The sequence below is a fragment of the Somniosus microcephalus genome, chromosome 29 (assembly GCF_052327205.1).
Source record: "Somniosus microcephalus isolate GS21.2 chromosome 29, FLI_Smic_1.0, whole genome shotgun sequence".
In the NCBI taxonomy this organism is placed as follows: Eukaryota; Metazoa; Chordata; class Chondrichthyes; order Squaliformes; family Somniosidae; genus Somniosus; species Somniosus microcephalus.
In genome coordinates, this window is record NC_141015.1 from 10,059,389 (window position 1) to 10,084,741 (window position 25,353).

The window sequence follows — 25,353 nt, forward strand, 5'->3', positions numbered from 1 at the left end:
GGGGCGAAATTGGAAGAGCGGCATAAATTATTCCTGCAATACCTTCACCCGGCTCCCATCAGCAAGAATATTTTCAAATTCTTCGTCCAAAGTCCAGTCTGATTTCTTGGTACAAAAGCAACTTTTCTCAACTATCGTGAACTTGCTTCCTTCCTGCTTTATGTCCATTTCCAGGTTGTCCTCCATTGCCATCTTCCTCTGGCTTTCAGGTACACCTGAAAAATGAGAACACAAAACCATGAGTGAATTTCTTCTCTCAGAGGGTCGTAAATCTGTGGAATTCCCTGCCCCAGAGAGCTGTGGAGGCTGGGTCATTGAATGTATTTAAGGTGGAGATAGAAAGATTTTTGAACAATAAGGGAGTGAAGGGTTATGGGGAGCGGCCAGGGAAATGGAGCTGAGCCCAAGATCAGATCAGCCATGATCTCATTAAATGGCGGAGCAGGCTCGAGGGGCCAAATGGCCGACTCCTGCTCCTATTTCTTATGTTCTTACGTTCTTATGAAAGAGGAAGGTGGTTATTCACATGAGGTAGTCTGACAGTGACCAATGAAGCAGGCTGGACCCACACTGGGATTGCGGATGTCAGAGCTGCTCAAACAGCAGCTGCCCTCATGGCACCGAGAAATACAGAACACAACAACAACAACGTGCATTTATATAGCGCCTTTAACGTAGTAAAATGCCCCAAGGCGCTTCACAGGAGCGATTATCAAATAAAATTTGACACCGAGCCACATAGGAGATATTAGGACAGGTGAGAGGTAGGTTTTAAGGAGCGTCTTAAAGGAGGAGAGAGAGGTAGAGAGGCGGAGAGGTTTAGGGAGGGAATTCCAGAGCTTAGGGCCCAGGCAGCAAAAGGCACGGCCGCCAATGGCGGGGCGGTGAAAATCAGAGATGCGCAAGAGGCCAGAATTGGAGGAGCGCAGAGATCTCAGAGGGTTGTAGGGCTGGAGGAGATTACAGAGATAGGGAGGGGCGAGGCCATGGATGAAGAAACAGTCTCTAGTCTGCTCAGTTTTCTGACAAAGGACCAACTTCCATACGGGTGCTGATGACACCCAACGCTACTCTCCACCACTTTCCCATACCCCTTGACTGCCTCGTGTGGCAGAGTGCTTGTTCGACATTAAATCCTCAATGAGCCACAACCTCCTTCAGCTCAACACCAGGAGGACTGAAGCCTTCGTCTTTATTTTCAAACACTGACTTCATGCCCTTGACTCTGATTCCATCACCCTCCCTGGCCATTCTCTCAAGGTGAGGTAGAGCTGGGTGTTGTGATCATACATGTGGAACCTGCCTTTTTGGATGATGTCGCCAAGGGGCAGCACATACATGAAGATTAGAAGGGGCCAAGGACAGATCCTTGGGGGATTCCAGAGGTAATGGTGCAGGAATGGGAAGAGAAGTCATTGCAGGAGATTCTCTGGCTATGACTATATAGATAAGAGTGGAACCATGCAAGGGCAGTCTCACTCAGCTGGACAATGGAGGAGAGGCGTTGGAGACGGATGGTGTGGTCGACCATGTCAAAGGCTGAATTCAGGTCGAGAAGGATGAGGAGGGATAATTTACCACGGTCACAGTCACATCAGATGTCATTTGTGACGTGGATTTGGGCCGTTTCAGTGTTGCGGCAGGGGGTGGAAACCTGACTGAAGAGATTCAAACATGGACTTGTGGGAAAGATGGGCATGGACTTGGGAGACAGCAACATGTTGAAGGACATTGGTTCGGAAAGGAAGGTTGAAGATGAGGCGGTAGTTTGCAAGGACAGAGTGTGTTTTTTGAGGAGGGTGGTAACCATAGTTACTGGTAGCAGTATCCATAGTTATTGGGAAAGTGTTCAATTTTTGAACAGATTTGAGCGATATAGAACTTCAATCTGTGACATAAGAACATAAGAAATAGGAGTAGGAGTAGGAGTAGGTCATATGGTCCCTCGAACCTGCTCGACCATTCAGTAAGATCATGGCTGATCTTCTACCTCAACTCCACTTGCCCCATATTCCTTGATTCCCTTAGTTTCCAAAATTCTATCTTTCTCAGTCTTGAATGTACTTGACTAAGCATCCACAGCCCTCTGGGGTAGAGAATTCAAAGCTTCACAAGAAATTTCTCCTCATCTCAGTCCTAAATGGCCGACCCCTTATCCTGAGACTATGACCCCTAGTTCTAGACTCTCCAGCCAGGGGGAAACAGCCTCTCGGCATCTACCCTGTCAATCCCCCTCAGAATCTTATATGTTTCAATGAGATTATCTCTTATTCTTCTAAAATCCAGAGAATATAGGCCCATTCTACTCAATCTCTCCTCATAGGACAGCCCCCTCATCCCAGGAATCAATCTAATGAACCTTCTGATATACCTATCAATTCGTCCAATGAAAAGCGACGAGTTAAGAAAGTAACTAAAGGTTTTTATTGACTAAATAACAGAGCCCACCCTCGTGGGTGATCGGATCCAAGAAGGAGGAATACCAGCCAGTCGACCACCTTTATACCTGGGCAGGTAGGTGGAGCCATGGGCGGAGTCGGCAGTGGTCAGCCCAGGTATAGCAGCGTGACAAGAGGCGACCTCGTACAGTGATACAACAATGTGAACAGTGATAACTATAGGAAAACGATCTAACAGTGATAACTATAGTGTAACGATAGTGAACGGTAAAAGTGGTTTACCACATTCACCCCTTGTTTAGATTTGAGTCCGGCGGGGTGAAGTGTACTACCAGTTCTGGTATGTCAGTCTGTCCGGAGGCCTCGTAAGCCTGTCTGATCGTCGCAGCGGCGGTGTTGCGTTCTCCGGTGTTAATGCTGGCGTCTGCGAGGTAGGCGAAGGCTCTTGGGGTTCCGGCGTACCGTCTACCTGGGCTGGAATTGGGGGGGTGGTGGGGGGGGGTGAAGGTGGTGTCTCCGGAGTGCCCGAGGGTGCGAGGTCTCGTAAGGAGACTGTGTCCTCCCGCCCGTCTGGGTATGCCATGTAGGCGTACTGGGGGTTGGCGTGCAGGAGGTTCACCCTCTCGACCAGGGGGTCCGTTTTATGGGCCCTCACGTGCTTTCGCAGCAAGACAGGCCCCGGAGAGGTCAGCCAGGTTGGTAGCGTGGTTCCCGTAGTTGACTTCCTGGGGAAAACAAACATTCGTTCATGGGGGGTGGCGTTAATGGCAGTGCAAAGTAGTGCAGCGCCGCCGGGAGGACCTCCTGCCAGCGAGAGGTTGGGAGGCCCTTAGACTTTAAGGCTAAGAGGACGGCCTTCCATACCGTCGCGTTCTCTCTTTCCACCTGGCCGTTCCCTCGGGGGTTGTAGCTGGTGGTCCTGCTAGTGGCGATGCCTCTCGCTAGTAGGAACTGACGGAGTTCCTCGCTCATGAAGGAGGCGCCCCGGTCACTATGTATATAGTTTGGGAACCCGAACAAGGCAAAGAGGTCGTTCAGGCATTTAACAACCGTGGTGCTGGTCATGTCTGGGCAGGGGAAGGCAAAGGGGAAACGGGAGTACTCATCAACAATGTTGAGGAAGTACACATTACGGTCAGAGGACGGGAGGGGCCCCTTAAAATCGATGCTCAAGCGCTCGAAGGGGCGGGTGGCCTTGATCAGGCTTGCTCTGTCCGGCCTAAAGAAGTGCGGTTTGCACTCGGTACAGGTCTGGCAGTTCCTGGTCATGGTCCTGACCTCCTCGATGGAGTAGGTCAGGTTGCGGGCCTTAATGAAGTGGTAAAGCCTGGTGACCCCGGGGTGGCAGAGGTCGTTGTGGAGGGTCTGAAGTCTATCAATTTGCGCGTTGGCGCATGTAATTCGCGATAGAGCGTCAGGGGGTTCGTTCAGCTTACCAGGCCGGTACAAGATATCATAATCGTAGGTGGATAGCTCGATTCTCCACCTCAAGATCTTGTCGTTCTTGATTTTACCCCTCAGCTTGTTATTAAACATAAAAGCGACCGAACGCTGGTCGGTGAGGAGGGTAAATCGCTTGCCTGCGAGGTAATGCCTCCAGCGGCGTACCGCCTCCACAATCGCCTGGGCCTCCTTCTCGACCGAAGAGTGTCGGATCTCGGGGCCCTGTAGGGTCCTTGAGAAGAAGGCCACCGGTCTCCCCTCCTGGTTGAGGGTAGCGGCTAGGGCGAAGTCGGATGCATCGCTCTCCACTTGGAAGGGGATGGACTCATCCACTGCGTGCATAGTGGCCTTAGCAATGTCTCCCCTGATGAGGGAGAAGGCCGCGCGCGCTTCTTCCGTAAGGGGGAAGGAGGTGGACTTCATGAGGGGTCTGGCTTTGTCCGCATAATTCGGCACCCATTGGGCATAGTAGGCGAAGAGCCCCAGGGTTCTCTTCAGCGCCTTTGGACAGTGGGGAAGGGGTAGCTCCATGAGGGGACGCATTCTTTCGGGATCGGGGCCGATGATTCCGTTCTCTACTACGCAGCCGAGGATGGCAAGGCGCGAGGTGTTAAACACACATTTCTCCTTATTGTAGGTGAGGTTCAGCCGTTGGGCCGTACGGAGGAATCTTTCCAGATTAGCGTCATGGTCTTGCCGGTCGCGGCCGCAGATGGTGACGTTATCTAGATAGGGGAACGTGGCTTGCAGCCCGTTCTGGTCAACCATCCGGTCCATCTCCCTTTGGAAGACCGAAACCCCGTTGGTGACGCCGAAGGGGACCCTAAGGAAGTGGTAGAGGCGGCCATTCGCCTCGAAGGCGGTATACTGGCGGTCCTCGGGGCGGATAGGGGGTTGGTGGTAGGCCGACTTAAGGTCGATGGTAGAGAATACCCGGTATTGAGCAATCTGATTGACCATATCAGATATGCGGGGAAGGGGGTATGCGTCCAGCTGGGTGTACCGGTTTATGGTTTGGCTGTAGTCGATGACCAGGCGGTTTTTATTGCCGGTCTTAACGACTACAACCTGGGCACGCCAGGGGCTGCTGCTCCCCTCGATGATGCCCTCCTTCAGGAGACGCTGCACCTCAGAGCTAATGAAAGCTCTGTCCCCGGCGCTGTACCGCCTGCTCTTGGTAGCGACGGGTTTGCAGTCGGGGGTGAGGTTAGCGAACAGGGAAGGTAGCGGGACCTTGAGGGTGGATAGGCCGCAGGTGTTACGCGGTGGGCGATTTAAAGGCTGCTGGTTGTCGACTGTGAGCGGGGGGAGGGGTCCACCGTATGCTAGAGTGACGCTTTGGAGGTGGGATTGAAAATCCAGCCCTAGTAGGACGGCAGCGCATAGCTGGGGCAGGACGAGGAGTTTAAAGTTTTTATACTCCGTGCCCTTAACCGACAGGGCCACAACACAGTAGCCGCTGATGTCTGTGGCGTGGGACCTCGATGCCATCGAGATCCGGTTGCGCGTTGGCTGGACAGTGAGGGAGTAGTGGCTCACCGTGTCTGGATGTATGAAGCTCTCCGTGCTTCCGCTGTCAAACAGGCAGGTCGTGGCGTGGCCGTCTACTTTGATGTCCATCATTGACTTGGACAGCTGATGCGGGCGAGCTTGGTCTAGCGTGACAAGAGGCGATCTCTGAGGGACGCCGGATTCTTCCAGGTAGGATTCGAAGCAGCACAGCCAGTGTTTGAAGTCGAGGGCTGCGTTTGTTGCTTGTGGGTTTAGATCCAGGTACGGTGGTTTGAGGGCTCGCAGCCAAGCCGGCTGCTGTGGCTGTTGTAGCTGGGCATCTGGCTGGTCGTTTGGCTGCTCCGTTGACTGGCTGTTTGGCTGCTCAAGTGACGACATTTTAAAATTTAGTCAATAAAATTGATATACCTATCAATTTGTCCAATGAAAAGCGACGAGTTAAGAAAGTAACTATAGGTTTTTATTGACTAAATAACAGAGCCCACCCTCGTGGGTGATCGGATCCAAGAAGGAGGAATACCAGCCAGTCGACCACCTTTATACCTGGGCAGGTAGGTGGAGCCATGGGCGGAGTCGACAGTGGTCAGCCCAGGTATAGCAGCGTGACAAGAGGCGACCTCGTACAGTGATACAACAATGTGAACAGTGATAACTATAGGGAAACGATCTAACAGTGATAACTATAGTGTAACGATAGTGAACGGTAAAAGTGGTTTACCACACCTTCATTGAACCTAAGGCAAGTACATCCTTCCTTAGGTAAGGAGACCAAAACTGTACCCAGTACTCCAGGTGTGGTCTCAGCAAACCCTGTACAATTGTAGCAAGACTTCCTTACTCTTATACTCCAACCCCCTTGTAATAAAGGCCAGCATGCCATTTGCCTTCCTTATTGCTTGCTGTACCTGCATGTTAACTTTCTGTGATTCATGTAAAAGGACATGCCAACATTTACTAGTCTCTCACCTTTTAAAAAATATTTTGCTTTTCTAGTCTTCCTACCAAAGTGGATAATTTCCCACTTTCCCACATTATACTCCATCTGCCACCTTCTTACCCACTCACTTAACCTATCGATATCCCTTTGCAGACTCTTTGTGCCCTCCTCACTGTTCACTTTCCTACTTAGCTGTGTATCATCAGCAAACTTAGATATATTGTACTTGGTCCCTTATTCTAAGTCATTAATATATGTAGATTGTAAATAGCTGAGGCCCAAGCACTGATCCTTGCGGCACCCCACTAGTTACAAACTGCCAACTCGCAAATGACCCGTTTATCCCTACTCTCTGTTTTCTGTCCGCTAACCAATCCTCAATCCAAGCTAATATTACCCCCAATCCCATGAGCCCTAATATTATGTACAGGAAACTTTGTGATATCCGGCACCGACGGGACCGGCGTGTTGCCGATCTATCAAAACTGCCGGACATACAAAGTTAATGTTGAAGCATATGGAGGTTTTCATCTCCGTATCTGACAACAAACACTGTTGCTTAGCAACAGCTTCTAAAGAGTCGGCTGCAGCTGCAAGCGTCTGTAGCTGAAGCTGTTGCTATAGCTACAGACCTTGCAGTGGCTGACTGGGATAAAAAAAGAACGAGATCTAAAAAAGCTTACAGAAAACGGCTCCTGATTTTTGCCGTTAGATCGAGTATTCCGGACATACAACCTCCGGATAAACCAAAGTTTCCTGTAACAACCTCTTGTGTGGCACATTATCAAATGCCTTTTGAAAATACAAATATATTACATCCATTGGTTCCCCCTTATCTACCCTGCTAGTTACACCCTCAAATAGATTTGCCAAACACGATTTCACATTCATAAAACCGTGCTGACTCTGCCCAATCATATCATGATTTTCCAAGTGCCCTGTTACCATGTCCCTAATAATAGATTCTAGCATTTTCTCTACTACTGATGTCAGGCTAACTGGCCTGTAGTTCCTTGTTTTCTCTCTCATAGAGTCATAGAGTCATGGGCCTAGAAATTCAGTTGATTGTGCCAGCCGTTAGCGCCTTAGGAGGAGTAGATGCCGGGCGCTAGGCGGCTAGCGCCCGGGCGCAGCACGATCTGCGCCTCGCCCCAACTTCACTAGAGATTTAGCGGCAGCGCAAAGTCTTTGCGCGCGCTCAGCTGCGCGCGCAGATCATGACGTCATTTCCTCGTGCAACGCCCTTTGTGCGCCCCCAACCGGAACTTCAGTGGCGACGCCCCATTGTGTGCCTGGCGCCCCTAGCGACTGTTAGAGTGGAACGGTGCTCAGCCGATGCGGGGCACGAGGGGCGCAAATTAAAGGGCACTCCTCCTGCACTATAAAAGGCTGCCATTTCGCAGCACTCCTTCTTGAGAAACGGATCTTTGGAGAGAGACCAAGGTAGATAGCTTTCTGCTTTGGCCCAACACTCGGACAGGTACTTCTGGCTTCAGGCCACAGCTTTCCACTAGTCTTTGCCTTCATTGACATCTCATTGTTTGCCAGCATATTATGGAGGCTGCAATGGGTGTCAACGCTGGCTTTCTCAATTACATCCAAAGGGCTCACAGACGCCGTGAGAGAGTGGCAGCCCTGGCTAGACGGAGAGGGGGCAACAGGCGTCGGCAAAGGAGGCCTTACCCACCCAGGGTATACCGCCAGCAGTTCTCCTATCTCAACATGTCTGAAGAGCAGTGTGTTCGGAGGCTGCAATTCCGAAGGGAGGTGGTCACAGAGATCTGCCACCTGCTTGGCGGTGATCTGCAGCCACAGCTGAGGTGCAGGACGTCTCTGTCGGTGGCAGTGAAGGTGACGGTGGCTCTCAACTTCTATGCCACCGGCTCCTTCCAATCCGCTGCTGGGGACATTGCCAACATCTCCCAGTTCGCCGTGCATTGCTGCATCCGCCAGGTGACCAATGCCCTTTTCCAAAGGAGACGTCAGTTCATCTCCTTCTCCATGGCCCTTGCCAAGCAGCAACAGCGTGCAATGGGCTTTGCAGCATTCGCGGGCTTCCCCATGGTGCAGGGCGCCATTGACTGCACGCATGTGGCTTTGCGGGCACCTCTGGAGAATGCCGAGGATTACCGCAACCGGAAGGGCTACCATTCGCTGAACGTCCAGCTGGTGTGTGACCACAGGCAGCTCTTCCTAGCTGTCAATGCCCGCTTTCCAGGCAGCAGCCACGATGCCTTCATCCTGCGACAGACTTCTGTGGCAGACATGTTCCAGGCACAGCCTCACCCACGAGGATGGCTTATCGGGGACAAAGGCTATCCTTTGTGTACCTGGCTGATGACCCCGCTCCGTGCGCCCAGCACCCCTGCTGAAGAGGGATACAACGAGAGCCATCAAGCGACCAGGAACATCATCGAACAAACAATCGGCGTCCTGAAGCAACGGTTCCGCTGTCTGGATCATTCCGGTGGAGCCCTACAGTATTCGCCGGAGCGAGTCTCCCATTTCGTGGTCATTTGCTGCATGCTGCACAACCTGGCTATCCGCAGGACTCAGGCACTGCCACCAGAGATTGGAGGACCACCTCAGGAGGAGGAGGAGGAGGACCAGCACAGGAGGGAGGCACAAAGTGCAAGGGCCGCCCGTCGCCGGCTTATTGAACGTCGGTTCTAGGCCCCCTCTCAGGGAATGGCTTGTGCCAATGTCAGCAGATGAATGTAGCCGCTCCACAAGCCCTCAGCCGAGCAGGGCAACCAGGACTTAACAAAAAAACCATGCACACTGCAATTTAACAACAATAATTTATTGCAAACCTCTGCCCTTCCCACATTACATCCTCATGTGGAGAAGCCCCCTCCAAAAACACAAAACTACCAGTCTCGGCCTTACAAAAAGAAAGAAAGACACCAGTCTCGGCCTTACAAAAAGAAAGAAAGACACCAGTTTCGGCCTTACACAAACACAACTGCACCAGTCTCGGCCTTACAACAAGCACCAGGCATTTGTGCATACCTCTACTTTTTGCCCTGCGAGGGCGATGCCTTGCGCATCCTTGCCTGGCCCCTGCCCGCCCTGCAGCTCCTCCTCAATGGGAGCCCAGTGGCTGCAGCAAGGCTGGGGGAAGGCTGCTGAGGGGCAGATGGCGAGACGGCAGATGCCCTTGGGGGTCAGCCTGGACCAGCTCTGGCCTTGGAGTGGCCGGCTGCTGACTGCTCCAACTCTGGCTGGGCGGCAGCAGTCTGTCCAGCGGCTCGTGGCAGCTGCAATGGCGGAGTGGCAGTGTCGGCTGCAGGAATGGTGGCAACCTGGCAGATCGCAGGTGCTCGCTGGTTGCCTGAGACATTGGCACTCGCACGGGCCAGCACTGCAGCATGCGCAGCAAACAGCTGAAGAACAGACTGCTGGGCTGCTGCTGTGCGGCGAGTGCCCTGGCGATGCCTGGCTGATCCAGCGAGGGTGGCAGCAGTTAGTGCCCATGTGGCCCTGGTCTGTGTCCGCATGACACCAGCCAGTGAATGGACGGCATGACTGAGCACTTGGCTAGAAGCCGACTGTGCTGCCGCGAAGTCCTGCAGACTCCTGGCCTGTGCTGCACTGAATTGTTGCAGACTCCTGGCCTGTGCTGCTCCGAATTGCTGCACACTCCTTGACAGAGACTCTATGGAGTCAGGCATCCTTGCCACTGCAGCCATGAGCTCAGTGTGCCTGCGCTCAGCCTGGACGGCCATTTCCTCTAGGAGGCGCACCTCCTCTGCGCTCACCGTCGCAGGACTGGAGGCCGCACTCACCCTCTGGGGAGAAGTCCGCCGAGCTTCCCCACCCCTCCTGCGTTGCTGCAGGCCGCTGGTCCCCGGAGCTTCACTCTCCTCCGACCCTTTCCCCCCGGCTCCCCTCCAGGGAAGACGTGTCCCCTACATCGCCATGGGCTGGCGCGGCTGAGGGTGGCACTGATGGGCCGGCTTCCTCTTCCTCCTCCTCGTATTCCGAAGCGCTGACAGTGGCAGCTTGAGGGCCCGCCTCCTCACCTGGTGATTCACCATCTGAAAGCAGGAAGGCACAAGAGTAGCTTTAGAGTGAGGACAGGGCGGCAGCGAGGGAGGCATGAGTGCTGCCATTCACCGCATTGGTCGGACAGTGGCAAAGGATGCTGATCTCATGCGCAAGTGGAACGAGAGAGGTCCAAAAGGTGATGCCCTTACCATTGGTGCCCAGAACAGGGTCGGCATCTCCACTGGCGACGGGGCCAATCAGCAGGCCTGCCATAATGCGCTCCACACGCTGGTCGAGGTCAGAGAGCTCTTTGAGGTCAGGACGGCCTACCCCGGTCTCAGTTCGGTTGCGCCGGTTGTGCGCCACCTTGGCCTGCAAGAGAAAGGATGGCCTCTAAGTACAGTGTGAAGCCCTGATCTTGTCTGCACTGCCTCCCATGGTCGAATAGCTTGTACAGTGTGTAGCCCTGATCTTGTCTGCACTGCCTCCCATGGTCAAATAGCTTGTACAGTGTGTAGCCCTGACCTTGTCTGCAATGCCTCCCATGGTGGAATAGCTTGTACAGTGTGTAAAGTGCTGAATGTGCAAGTGATTTTCATGCCAGTCCCATAGCTGCTGGATGAGGGCTGGCCATTAGGGCTTTCAGGTCCCTTTGCCCATAAAGTGAGGTGCACATGCAAGGATGAGGAGGACACTGGAAAGGGTACTCACCCTGACAACCCGAGTGAGGTCGTTGAACTTCTTCCGGCATTGCACAGGAGTCCTGGAAACCACGCTGTTGGAAGACACCCTGTTGGAGACCTCCCTCCAGGCTTTCCGGTAGGCGCTGGGCAGCGGCCTCTTGCCACCTTCTGGGAACAGAACATGGCGCCTGCGCTCCACTCCGCCAACCAGCAGCCTCAGGTCACCGTCGCTGAAGCGCTGCGCTCTCTCCCTGGCCTTCTCCATAGCCCTGGGCGTTGTGCAGGTGAAGCTGAAGTGGTCAGGCCTAGGTTGAGGGCTGCAGTGTGCAGGGCATGGCAGGCAAACAAATCGACCCTCCCCCTTTAAGAGCTGACCGGCGCCAGAGTGTCTGCTGTCAATCAAGAACTCGCCGCACCGGCGCTGCGCCCGGCCTCGGGGGTATCGCTCAGCACCGCCGGCTTAGCGCCTAAAGATAGTCGTGCATCGCCTGTTTTAGCGCAGCAGCAACCTCTTGGGGCGATGCGACTGAATATCGGCGAAGGGGGCGCGACTTTGCGCCGGGCGCAAACTTTAGCGGCCGCCCGACTTTAGCACCCCAAAAGTGGCTATACTGAATTTCTAGGCCATAGAGTTTTACAGCACAGAAAGAGGCCCTTCGGCCCATCGTGTCTGCGCCGTCCATCAAGCCCTGTCCAATCTAATCCCATTTTCCAGCATTTGGTCCATAGCCTTGTATGTAATGGCATTTCAAGTGCTCATCCAAATGCTTCTTGAATGTTGTGAGGGTTCCTGCCTCTACCACCCTTTCAGGCAGTGAGTTCCAGGCTCCAACCACCCTCTGGGTGAAAAAGTTCCTCCTCAAATCCCCTCTAAACCTCCTGTCCCTTACCTTGAATCTATGCCCCCTTGTTATTGACCCCCCTACTAAGGGGAAAAGTTCCTCTTTATCTACCCTATCTATGCCCCTCATCATTTTGTACACCTCAATCAGGTCCCCCCTCAGCCTTCTTTGCTCCAAGGAAAACAACCCCAGCCTGTTTAGTCTTTCTTCATAGCTGAGGCGCTCCATCCCAGGTAACATCCTGGTGAATCTTCTCTGCACCCTCTCCAAAGCAATCACATCCTTCCTATAGTGAGGCGACCAGAACTGCACACAGTACTCCAGCTGTGGCCTTACCAGCGTTTTGTACAGCTCCATCATAACCTCCCTGCTCTTATATTCTATGCCTCGGCGAATGAAGGCAAGTATCCCATATGCCTTTTTAACCACCTTATCTACCTGTTCCGCTGCCTTCAGGGATCTATGTACATGTACACCAAGGTCCCTCTGACCCTCTGTACTTCCTAGGGTCCTACCACTCATTGTGTATTCCCTTGCCTTATTTGTCCGTCCAAAATGCATCACCTCGCACTTTTCAGGGTTAAATTCCATTTGCCACTTTTCCGCCCATCTGACCAACCCGTTTATATCGTCCTGTAGCCTAAGGCTTTCCTCCTCACAATTTACCACCCCACCAATTTTCGTGTCATCTGCGAACTTACTGATCATACCTTTTACATTCTCATCCAAATCATTTATGTAGATCACAAACAGCAAGGGACCCAGCACCGATCCCTGAGGTACCCCACTGGACACAGGCTTCCAGTCACAAAAGCAACCTTCGACCATCACCCTCTGCCTCCTGCCACTCAGCCAGTTTAGGATCCAACGTGCCAAGGCACCCTGGATCCCATGGGCTCTTACCTTCTTGACCAGTCTCCTATGCGGGACTTTGTCAAAAGCCTTACTGAAGTCCATGTATACCACATCCACAGCATTTCCCTCATCCACACACCTAGTCACCCCCTCGAAAAATTCAATCAGATTGATCAGACATGATTTACCCTTGACAAAGCCATGCTGACTATCCCCGATTAATCCTCGCCTCTCCAAGTGGAGACTAATTTTGTCCCTCAGAATTTTTTCCAATAATTTCCCTACCATAGATGTTAGGCTCACTGGCCTGTAATTCCCTGGTTTATCCCTGCTACCCTTCTTGAATAATGGTACTACGTTAGCTGTTCTCCAGCCCTCTGGTACATCCCCTGTGGCCAGAGAGGTTCTGAAAATTTGTGTCAGAGCCCCTGCAATCTCCTCCTTTGCCTCACTCAGCAGCCTGGGATACATCTCGTCCGGGCCTGGGGATTTATCCACTTTTTGGCCTGCTAAAACCGCTAGTACCTCCTCCCTCTCGATGCTAATATGTTCAAGTATATCACAGTCCCCTTGCCTGATTTCTATGTCTACATCGTCTTTCTCCAGAGTGAACACAGATGCAAAAAATTCATTTAAAACCCCGCCTACATCATCTGGCTCTACACACAGATTGCCACTTTGGTCCCTAATGGGCCCTACCCTTTCCCTGGTTATCCTCTTGCCCTTAATATACTTATAAAACATCTTAGGATTTTCCTTTATTTTGCTCGCCAGTGTTATTTCATGGCCCCTCCTCGCTCTCCTAATTTCTTTTTTAAGTATGCCCCTGCACTTTTTATACTCCTCTAGGGCTTCCTCCGTCTTTAGTCTTTTGTAACTGCCAAAAGCCCCCCTTTCTTTCCTAATGCATTTTTGTATATCCCTTGTCATCCAAGGTTCCCTTTGCTTGTTGGTCCCACCCTTGACCTTTACGGGAACATGTTGGCGTTGTACTCTCTCTATTTCCCTTCTGAAAGTCTCCCACTGCTTTGATGTGGATTTTCCTATAAGTAGCTGCTCCCAGTCCATTTTGGCCAGATCCTGCCTTATCATATTAAATTCGGCCTTCCCCCAATTTAGAACCCTTATTTCCGGGCCGTCTTTGTCTTTTTCCATGACCACCTTAAATCTCACCGAATTATGGTCACTGTCGCCAAAATGCTCTCCTACTGACACTTCCACCACTTGCCCGTCTACATTCCCTAGAATTAGGTCCAGTACCGCCCCCTCTCTTGTAGGACTTTCTACATGTTGGCTCAAAAAGCTCTCCTGGATGCACTTTAAGAATTCTGCACCCTCTAAGCCTTTCACACTCTGACTATCCCAATTAATATTGGGGAAGTTGAAATCCCCCACTATTATTACCCTATTATTTTTGCACTTCTCTGAGATTTGCCTACATATCTGTTCCTCTATCTCCCCCTGGTTGTTTGGGGGCCTATAGTGCACTCCCAGCAAAGTGCTTGCCCCCTTTTTGTTTTTAAGTTCTACCCATATGGCCTCATTAGAGGAACCCGCTAATATATCATCCCTCCTTACAGCAGTAATTGACTCCTTAATTAATATTGCAACACCCCCTCCCCTTTTACACCCCCCTCTGTCTCGCCTGAAGATTCTATACCCTGGAATATTGAGCTGCCAGTCCTGACCCTCCCTCAACCATGTCTCCGTGATAGCAACAATATCGTACTCCCATGTGTTCAACAACAACTTCAGTTCATCCACCTTATTTGCAAGACTCCTTGCATTAAAATAAATGCCTTCCAGCCTTGCCATATTCCCTTTTGCCTTCACATATTTGCTCTGCCTTCCCAGCTGACTTGTTTTTTCCTCCGTATTTGGCTGTAAATCACCCCCTACTATAGCTCCACTCTGTATCCCATCCCCCTGCCAAGTTAGTTTAAACACCCCCCCAACAGTGCTAGCAAACCTCCCCGCAAGGATATTGGTCCCCCTCTGGTTCAGGTGTAAACCGTCCGACTTGTACAAGTCCCACCTTTCCCAGAAGCAGACCCAGTGATCCAGGAAACTAAAGCCCTCCCTCCTGCACCATCCCTTTAGCCACGCATTCATCTGTTCTATCTTCCTATTCCTATACTCACTAGCACGTGGCACCGGGAGTAATCCAGAGATTACAACCTTTGAGGTCCTGCTCTTTAATCTTCTACCTAGCTCCCTAAATTCTTGCTGCAGGACCTCATCCCTCTTTTTACCTATGTCGTTGGTACCAATGTGGACCACGACCTCTGGCTGTTCACCCTCCCCCTCCAGAATGCCCTGCAGCCGCTCAGTGACATCCTTGACCCTGGCACCAGGGAGGCAACAAACCATCCTGGATTCACGTCTACGGCCACAGAAACGCCTATCTGTTCCCCTTACTATAGAATCCCCTACCACTATTGCTCTCCCACTCTTTTTCCTCCCTTCCTGGGCAGCAGGAGCACCCCCAGTGCCAGGAAGTTGGCTGCTGCTGCCTTCCCCTGATAAGTCATCCCCCCCAACAGTATCCAAAGCGGTATACCTGGTTGAAAGGGGGATGGCCACAGGGGTCCCCTGCACTACCTGCCTGCTTCTATTGTTCCGCCTGGTGGTCACCCATTTCCCTTCTGCCTGTGCAGCCCTACCCTGCGGTGTGACCAACTCACTGTACGAGTAATTCGCGACCCTCTCAGCATCATGAATGCTCCACAACCCATCCACCCGCAGCTCCAGCGCCCCAAGACGGCCCGTTAGTAGCTGCAGCTGGATGCATTTCTGGCACACGTGTTGGTCAGGGACACTGGCAGCGTCCCCGAATTCCCACATAGAGCAAGAGGAGCATATCACGGGGCTGGGCTCTCCTGGCATGACCTACCCCTTTAATCAATTTAAATTTAATTCAATACCACCAGTAAAGTAAGCCTTACCTGGTCTCTGGAGCCCTTTGTAGGCCCGCTCTACCGCTGAAGCACCCGCCGAAGCTCTGAGGCCTTGCCTCACCTAACTCCCTGATTCACCCAACTCTCAGCACTCTGTTGAAACCGCACTCAGTGCAAAATCACACTTCAAAGCCTGTTTTTATAGGCCCTGAAACAAAGACTTGCTGAGCCCAACTACAGGAGAACCAGGTTAACCAGATTACTCCAGTTTCCCTTGTTAACTGCCTTCAGCTGCTCTGAGTTGTAGGACTTGTTTATCCCTTTTTAACCCTGCTTAAAGCTCCATCCTTTCTTGAACAGTAGGGTTATATGTGTGACCTTCCAATCCACTGGGACCGTTCTAGAATTTAGGGAATTCCAGAAGAATAAAACCAATGCATCCACTAGCTCTGCAGCCACCTCTTTTAAGACCCTAGGATGTAGGCCGTCAGGTCCAGGGGATTTGTTGGATTTTAGTCCCATTAATTTCTCCAGTACTTTTTCTTTACTAATATTAAATACAATGGACTAGAATTTCATTATAGCCCAGGAATGGGGGGTATCTTTAAAAAAGTTTGAGAATTAGCGCCAGGCGTTAATGCTTTAGACTGCACGCAAAATTCATTCTCACTGCTCAAAGAAATTATTGTAGTGCTAAATCAAGTCTTAAAGGCCTAGCTCAGTGGTGTTACACTGAAAGGGTGGACCAATATCGGGTGCAGTCTAATCTCAACTCATCATTGCCACAGGCTTTTCCCAGGACTTAAAGGGGAGGTTCATTGATACTGCAGCACCTCATTCTCAGCATTGCTGGCTGTGCAGCTGTCTCAGCAAGGAGAAGCACAACAAGGAGAAGGAGCCGGAGGACTGAAGCAGGTGTGCTCATGGCAGATCCACCTCAGTCGGGTGGTCAGGGTGATTGAATACTTCAACAAATGCTACATACCACCGTCTGTACCACAAGCTTCACACACTCTCCAAAGCACCAGACCCCAGTGCTCACCCACCAACAATCTCTACCTACCAACACTGCACACAATGAGAGCTATTCAACTATGGCAGGCACAAGGGTCATTAGTTATTAGAATGAATGTGATATGTGTGATATGTTTATGCATAAATTTAATCATGGGGTTTGCAATATTTTGTGGTCTCTCTCATTTCACCTTTGCACCCAGGAGGACGCTGTGATATGGCATGGTATGATGGGCATGTAGTGAGCAAAAGGGATCTGGGTTTTAAGTCATCCTGGGGTGAGGCTGGAGGTCTGTTTGGAGGAGGTGGCAGCGTGCTTTGACCACCACCTTGATGATGCGGAGCCGTCTAATACACTGCTTGTCACTTAATTGAAGGTAGGAGAAGTGCTGTCAGAATACCCTCGGAGGGTATGGCCTCCTGGTGAGAGCCCTGATGTCCCTCCTCATCCCTCTGTGCACATGTTCCTGTATTTCTGGCAGCCTACGCTCCTTCCACCGCAGATCCTGGAGGGTGAGGTGGTGCCAGTACAGCCTCCATTAATGTTGCCAAGTGTAGCAGTTTGAATCTTTGAACAATAAATGTAGTTACTTTGCACTTGTCACAAGACTGCTGTTCCAAAAGAAGCTTGAAATTACTCATACAAACTGTGCTAGTGGGTGAAACTGACAAGAAACCACTGAAACTAATGTGCCCTGACAGCTGGGAGTGATTAATGCTGATGCCTTTAAATAACGTCACTGGAGCCAGCTTCCTGCAGCTGTGCGCCAGCTCTCCCAGTCACTGTCTGGTCAAGGCGCTAAGTTAAGTGACGACAATGACATTTCCAGATTGGGCACCCACTGATGTCATGATCTGCCTGGTGTTGAAGTCCCTGGTGGTACCTTGTACCGGCGGTGCGACAATGGGGCTGGATTTGCCGTGCGGTGCCGGATTCGCCTCGCCCCGGTGCTACTGCATCAGCGCCCCGTTATCGCCATCTGCAGGCGCTAACGGGAGTCACTAAGCTACCAAATTTTTCACCCTTTAAGTTCCTCACTCCCATTAGACCCTAGGGCCTAGAAATTCAGTATCGCCACGTTTGGGGCGCTACAGCCGGGCGTTCGCTAAATTTAGCGCCCGGCGCAACTTAGCGCCACCTTCACCGAAATTGAGTTGCATCGCCCCAAGAGGTTGCTGCTGCGCTAAAGCAGGCGATGCACGATTACCATAAGGCGCTAAGCCGGCGAACCGAGGCGCTAACACCGAGGGCGGACGCAGTGCAGGTGCAGCGAGTTGCTGATTGAAGGCAAACACGCTGGCGTCGGTCAGCACTTAAAGGGGGAGTGTCGATTTGTTTGGCTGCAACGCCCTGCACACTGCAGCCCTGAAGCAAGGTCTGACCATTGCTGGTTCAACAGTTCAACGCCCAGGACCATGGGGAAGCCCGCTATTCTTCCAAATCCCATTGCACGCTCTTGCTGCTTGTCCAGGGTCATGGGGAAGGAGATGTACTGACGTCTCCTTCTGAAAAGGGCATTGGTCACCTGGCGGATGCAGCAATGTATATGGTGACTCTAGGCTATGGCACTGAAAGTTAAATCCAAGTGCAAAGCTCTGGCCTGAAGCCAGAAGCACCTGTGCGAGTGCTGAGTCAAAGCAGAAAGCTCTCCCCTTTGTCTCTCTCCAAATATCTGTCTCTCAAACAGAAGGATTGGCACAAAATCGCTGCCACTTATAATGCAGGAGGAATCCCCTTTAAATAGCACCCCGCAGCGACTGGGAACCGTTTCCCTCTACCAGTCGCTGGGAGCGCCAGGCGCAAAGAGCGCCACTGAAGTTCCGGTTCGGGGCGCACCAAGGGCATTGCACCATGAAATGCCGTCAGGATCTGCGCGCGCAGCTGAGCGGGCGCTGCGGTTTTGCGCCGGCGCTAAATCTTGACTGAAGTTCGCGAGAGGCGCAGATCGCGCCGCGCCTGGGCGCTAGCCGCTTCGCGCCCCACTTCTCGCCCTCTTAAGGCGCTAGTGGCTGGCGCTAACAACTGAATTTCTAGGCCTAGGTGTTTGGCAACATTGTAAGCTTTCTTTTAATCTGAGACTATCCTAACTTCTCTAGTTAGCTACAGTTTGACCACTTTATTCCCGTGGAGTTTTTTCTTCCTCATGGTAATGTATAATCATTGAGAATTATGAATTATTTCTTTAAATGTTCACCATTGCTTATCTACCATCATATCTTTTAATCTAATTTCCCAATCTACCTTAGCCACCTTGCCATTTGTGCCATTAATTCATCTATCTTGTTATAAATGCTTCGTGCATTCAGATACATCGCCTTTAATTTTAACTTTTTGCTATTTTTCTCTGATGTGACCTTAGTCACTAACACCCTATTTATTACCTTTGTTAAACTCTCTGTCCCTTCCGGACACACGTGTGGCAATCCTCACTGAGGTGGGGATGTTCTGCAACTACCCATAAATTACGCCCCCATTAACACATCCATTAACATTTGATTAATGTTTTCTTGAGATCAGGAATCACTGACTTACCCAAGGCAATGAGGAATGCTTCAAAATTATGATTTTCATACACTTTCCAAACTCCATCGAAAGCCATGGCTGAACGTTTATTGTTGCAAGGACTGCCTGATGCTGACCTGGTGAAAGAAATTAGAGGTGAGATGTGTTTGTGAAGCTCAAGTCCAACTTGTGGAGATAGAATCATAGAATTATAGAATCGAACAGCACCGAAGGAGGCCATTCGGCCCGTCGTGCCTATGCTGGCTCTTTGAAGGAGCATACCTACTTCGACCCACATCTCTGCGTTTTGTCCGTAACCCTGTGAGCTCCTCATCCTCCAGAACCCGCCCAACTCCCTTTTCAAATTATTGATGGAATCAACTTCCACCACCTGTTCAGGTCGAGCGTTCCAGATCCCAACAACTCTCGGAGTGAAAACATTTCTCCTCATCTCCCCTCCAGATCGTTTGCCAATGATTTTGAATCTCTGACCTCTGGTTATTGACCCACTCGCCAGAGGGAATAGCTTTTCTCTAACTGCTCTATCAAAACCCCTCATCATCTTGAAAACCCCTATTAGGTTTCCTACATTACAACAGTGACTACACTTCAAAAAGTACTTCATTGGCTGTAAAGCGCTTTGTGACGTCTGGTGGTCATGAAAGGCTCTGCAGAAATGCAAGTCTTTCTTTCTTTCTCTTAACCTTCTCTGTTCCAAGGAGAACAGTCCGAACTTTTCCAACCTCTCCTCATAACTGAAGTCCCTGATCCCTGGTAACATCCTGGTAAACCTCCTCTGCACCCTTTCTAAGCTCTTTACTTCTTTCCTGAAGTGTGGGGCCCAGAATTGCCCACAATACTCCAGTGTGGCCGAGCCCGTGATCCTTTCTTTACTGTACGTTTCATGGAACAGTTTGGCCCCAGCATAAGGGCATGAAACGGTTAAACCTCAAGGCACAGAAAAGGTGCCAGTCATTGAAGTTTGCAGTTCTTGGAGAACACATTGATCATGATTAGCTCTGAAAAGGACATTGACATTGAACTGTGAGGCCTTGAATCATGATTGGTTTCGATGGGAAAAATTAACATCTGGACACTGCTCTGAGTTTAACTGAAACAATGAGTGTCTCGATAGGTGATTTAATGGTGAATAGGTGATTTAACTCTGGACAATGAGACTTTGTTTAAATGGGTTTCGATGGATCTTCAATGGATAAGACAACAATGCCAGTTTTGCTGGAACAATGGACTCCCTGGAAAAAACCTTGGACAAAACACATCAGCAGTAAGACTAAATCACATTAAATATGTATCACAGGGCGGGGGAGACAAGATAAGGAATTGTCTTCCATCCCTCAGCCCCGTACGCATCCTGTGGTTTGGATTACTAGGTGTGCATTGGAAAACAAGAGTTGGGAGAAGGCCCAGACTGGAAAAGGCGTGACGGAAGAGCTGTAACAAGGAAACACAACACAGCTCTCTCTGCTTTTCGCTCTGAAGCTCTCTCTTGGAAGCTCTCTCGGAAGCTAGCTCTGACTACAGCCAGGTGTAAAAAAAAATAAAAAAATAAAATGGCGGCGCGCACAGACGCAGCGGCTTTGTCTCTCCCGAGACTGAGCGTTTTCACCCTCCTTCTGAGTCTCTTCTGGACTCTGCTGATACGGGAATTAAAGGCTGACCTACCGTACAGCCGGCAGACGCTCCTAGACATCGGGGCCGACTGCGTGCGGCTCACACTCGGCGACATCGATCTGCCTCCCGACATCGCCCGACCCCCGGGACCAGCGTGGCGTCCTTCCCCAGCCGGAAGTTGGCGCAGACCGCGCAGGGAACGCAAGCAGAAGCGGGGTAAGAGGGCCGGTATCCAAAACAGGCTGAAGAGGGCCCCACACAAACCTTCCCTCCCAAGTATTTTCCTGGCCAACATCAGGTCACTAGAAAATAAAAAGGATGAGATCAAACTTGATCTCTCCTCACAGAAAAAGACAAAGGAATGCTGCGCCATGATCTTCACAGAGACCTGGTTGAACAACGGCATGCCTGACACCACCATCCAACTAGAAGGACGCACGGTCTTCCGCGCCGACAGAACTGCAGACTCCGGTAAGAGCAAGGGAGGCGGTTTGTGCATTTACACTAACAATGCCTGGTGCACTTGTATTGATTTCTTTGTGGGTTCAATGATGAGACATTTATGAAAGAGAATGAGTTTTAATCCAAAGTCTGTTCAACTCTTTTATACAGCTTTTTCAGGAGACACCCTGCTAGTCTGCCTCTAGAACGAAACTGAAACTAAACTAACTGCCTTGCTTCTCTCGGTCACATGCCCTCTGCTGGTCAGGCACAAGCAATCAATACATGCAATCATGCTATTAAGGCATCATAATCGAACAGGCAAATACCATCTCTATTTGCTGATATCATTACAGCACTAACACGGACATAATCGATAGATCCTGCTCGGCTGATTTGGAATTCCTCATGGTAAGGTGCAGACCCTTCTACCTGCCTCGGGAATTCACGGCTGTTATCATCACTGCGGTCTACATCCCACCACACGCTAATGCCAAACTAGCACTGAAGGACCTCTACAGGGCCATCAGCGAACAACAAACTGCGCACCCAGACGGAGCTTTTATCGTCGCGGGGGACTTCAATCACATAAACCTAAAAACTGTACTACCGAAATTCCACCAGAATGTTTCCTGCCCCACAAGAGGGGAGAACACACTGGATCAAGTCTACACGAGCATTGTAGACGCTTATAAGGCCATTCCCTGCCCCCACCTTGGGAAGTCTGACCACCTCTCCCTGTTTCTAGCCCCGGCATACAAACCGCTCATCAAAAGAGGGAGAACATCAGTGAGAGCAGTGAAAGTATGGCCAGAGGGGGCAGTATCGGAGCTTCAGGATTGCTTCGAACGCACTGATTGGGGCATGTTTGCCCATAATGACATCGAGGAATACGCATCCACAGTGCTATTCTACATTAACAGCTGCGTCGAGGTCGTCACGACCCATAAAAATATCAGAACATACCCCAACCAGAAACCCTGGATGAACGGAGAGGTCCGCTCACTGTTGAAAGCACGCGACGCAGCATTTAAATCTGGCGACGCGGCGGCTTACAGTGCAGCTAGGACCAACCTAAAAAAGGGTATCAGGACTACCAAAAGGAAACAGACAATGCGGATAGAGGATCACTTCCACAACAACTCGGACCCCCGGTGCATGTGGCAAGGCATCCAGTCACTGACTACAAGGGCAAAAACACCAGCCCCACGGTTAGCGATGCCTCCCTTCCGGAGGAGCTTAACAACTTCTACGCTCGCTTTGACAGGGACAACAGGGAGCCGGCTACCAAAGCCTTGCCACCCCCGGAAGACCAGGTGCTCACTCTGTTGACCTCCGATGTAAGGGGTGTTTTACGCGGAGTGAACACACGAAAGGCTGCTGGACCGGATAGCATCCCTGGACGGGTACTCAAGGAATGTGCTGATCAGCTGGCTGATATCTTCACCGCCATCTTCAATCTGTCATTGGCCCAGGCAGTAGTCCCTACATGCTTCAAGACCGCTACCATTATTCCTGTGCCAAAACAAACGGCTGTGACGTGCCTGAACGACTATCGACCTGTCGCACTCACACCCATCATAATGAAGTGTTTCAAGAGACTGGTCTTAGCCCACATCAAAGCCAGTGTTCCCACCTCTCTTGACCAACACCAGTTTGCCTATCGTGCAAACAGATCAACGGAGGATGCAATCACAACTGCTCTACACTCGGCACTGAATCACTTAGATGGTAAGGAGACCTACATCAGAATGCTATTCATAGACTACAGCTCAGCATTCAACACTATCGTCCCCAACAAGCTGGCCACCAAACTCCAAACTCTTGGCCTGAACACTTCCCTCTGCAACTGGACCCTGGACTTCCTAACAAACAGACCCCAGTCTGTCAAATTAGGTAACCACACCTCCCCCCCCCTGACCCTGAACACGGGGGCCCCACAAGGATGTGTGCTGAGCCCCCTCCTCTACTCCCTCTTCACCCACGACTGTGTGGCTGTTCATGGTTCCAACACCATCATCAAGTTTGCGGATGATACCACGGTAGTAGGCCAGATCACCAACAACGATGAGTCAGCCTACAGGGAGGAGGTCCAGCATCTCGTGAAGTGGTGCGCCGATAACAACCTGGCCCTTAACATCAAGAAAACCAAAGAAATCATTGTGGACTTCAGGAAGTCTAAAGGCGGAAGTCACACCCCCATCCACATCCATGGGGCTGTGGTGGAAAGGGTGGACAGCTTTAAGTTCCTCGGAGTCCACCTCACGGAAGACCTCTCCTGGTCCCTCAATACCTTCTCTCTGGTGAAGAAGGCCCAACAGCGCTGATATTTCCTAAGGAGGCTGAAGGGATGTAACCTGTCACCCCTGATCCTCTCTAACTTTTACCACTGCACAATAGAGAGCATCCTGACGAACTGTATCACAGTATGGTATGGCAGCTGTAGCTACTATGACCGGAAAGCCCTGCAGCGGGTAGTCAAAACTGCCCAACGCATTACCGGCACCCGGCTACCGACCATAGAGCACATATACCAGAAACGCTGTCTACGGAGGTCGCGGTCCATCATCAGAGACCCCACCCACAGTCTGTTCGCCCTCCTGCCATCTGGGAGACGCTACAGATGCATTCGCACCCGTACGACCAGATTTAGGAACAGCTTCTTTCCCAGGGTTGTCATCCTACTGAACTCCACAAATAAACTCTAAAGCCTGCACATCTGCCAATGCACTTTATTATGGTTATGTTTATGTTAATATACTACAAGCCAAATGTATGTTGAATGTTTAAATGTCTTAATCTAAATGTACACTCTCGGGAGCCGCAAGCCTACATTTCGTTGTACTGCACTTGTGCACTAACAATGACAATAAAGTTGATTTGATTTGATTTGGGTGTAAGAAGGAAGGGAAGACGGTCACCTCCAGCTCTCAGCCTGCAATCGATGTCGGCCACGACCAGCCGGACGGGTGATTGTAAATGTCAGTTGACTCTACAAGGGGTTTGCGCTGTGTAGGCAGCTGCAGTCAGATAAAGGAGGATGGGGACAGGTCATCTCCGATCTAGGCCTACAATCCATAACGGGAACGTCCGGCCGGATGGGTGATTGTAAGTTTCAGCCAAATCTCAACAGGTTTTTGTCTGTGTTTTGTTGCTTTTAATAAACTAACAGTTTTGCGTTGAACCTAAACCTTTGTGTCATCTACCATTTTGTTCCTGTAAAACCCAGAGTCAAAGAACCCTTGTAAGGACGAAGAAACCAATCACCTTACATTACAAGTTGGAAGAGGATTCAGGATAGAATGTTGCAGAATCTCTCGCAAAGCCAGGTTTAGTTAACCGTGTTGTGAAACCAGCTGATACGTTTTATGGTCTAAAGTTAAATGGCTTCCCATTTATCCTTTGGTTTTATTTTCACTCATTGCTTGTCCATATTAAATGCAAAGTGATCTGTGTGTGTGTAGGATTCGTTCCTTCCCCCAACGGTAAAAATTGGGCTATGAAATATAAAAACCCAGAACTGAAGAGCCAGCAAAAAGGGCTCGACAATAAAGGGTTAATTCAAACATTGCAGCCGAAACTATGACTGGATCACAGACAATCTAAAAGACGAATGCTTCCCAACAAGAACATTCGCATATTCATTTACCTTAAGGGGATTACATTGTCCACCTTAGACCAGAGTGCTACGAGTTGGGTGAGTCACTTGGGTGAGTCAGAGAGTGAGTCAAACTTTTGTTTGTTTCACATTTACTGATACTATCTACTGTTTAAAATCTAAATTTCCCAGCTTTAAGCAGGGTTCTAAAGGGATTTCGAAGGCCTACAATTCAGAGCAGCTGAAGGCAGGTAATTAGGGAAACTAGATTCAGCTGGTTTTCCTGTAGCTGAGCTCAGCAAGTCTCCCTTGTTTCAGGGCCTATAAAACAGGCCTTGACGTGCGATTCTGCACTGAGTGCGGTTTCAACAGAGTGCTATGAGTTGGGTGAGTCAGGGTTAGGTGAGGAGTGGTAGGAGGAGCTCCCTTGCTGTACCTTTGTTTTTCCTATCTTTTCACCCTGTAGGAAGAGGCCGGTGTCGGGAGCAGCAGGAGAGTAGTGAGTATTTAAACTCACTTTCACGGGCTTTTTCTCAAAGGCCGGTCAATCTCGCAGACCGGCGGCGGCGTTCCAGAGCCACGCCATGATTCAAAAAGTGACGCGGGC

General features: G+C 50.7%; 1 protein-coding gene across 1 annotated transcript in view; it reads right to left on the reverse strand.

The window, feature by feature from the left end:
• Positions 1-25,353, reverse strand: part of LOC147098464 (fatty acid-binding protein, intestinal-like) — a 72,126-nt gene that overhangs the window by 16,013 nt on the left and 30,760 nt on the right. The window contains exons 2-3 of the mRNA XM_085970148.1: positions 19,106-19,212; positions 43-215 (exon numbers count right to left, since the gene is read on the reverse strand). Of these exons, the coding sequence (XP_085826274.1) occupies positions 43-215; positions 19,106-19,172 (240 nt within the window). The 5' untranslated portion in view covers positions 19,173-19,212. The remainder of the gene's footprint in view (positions 1-42; positions 216-19,105; positions 19,213-25,353) is intronic.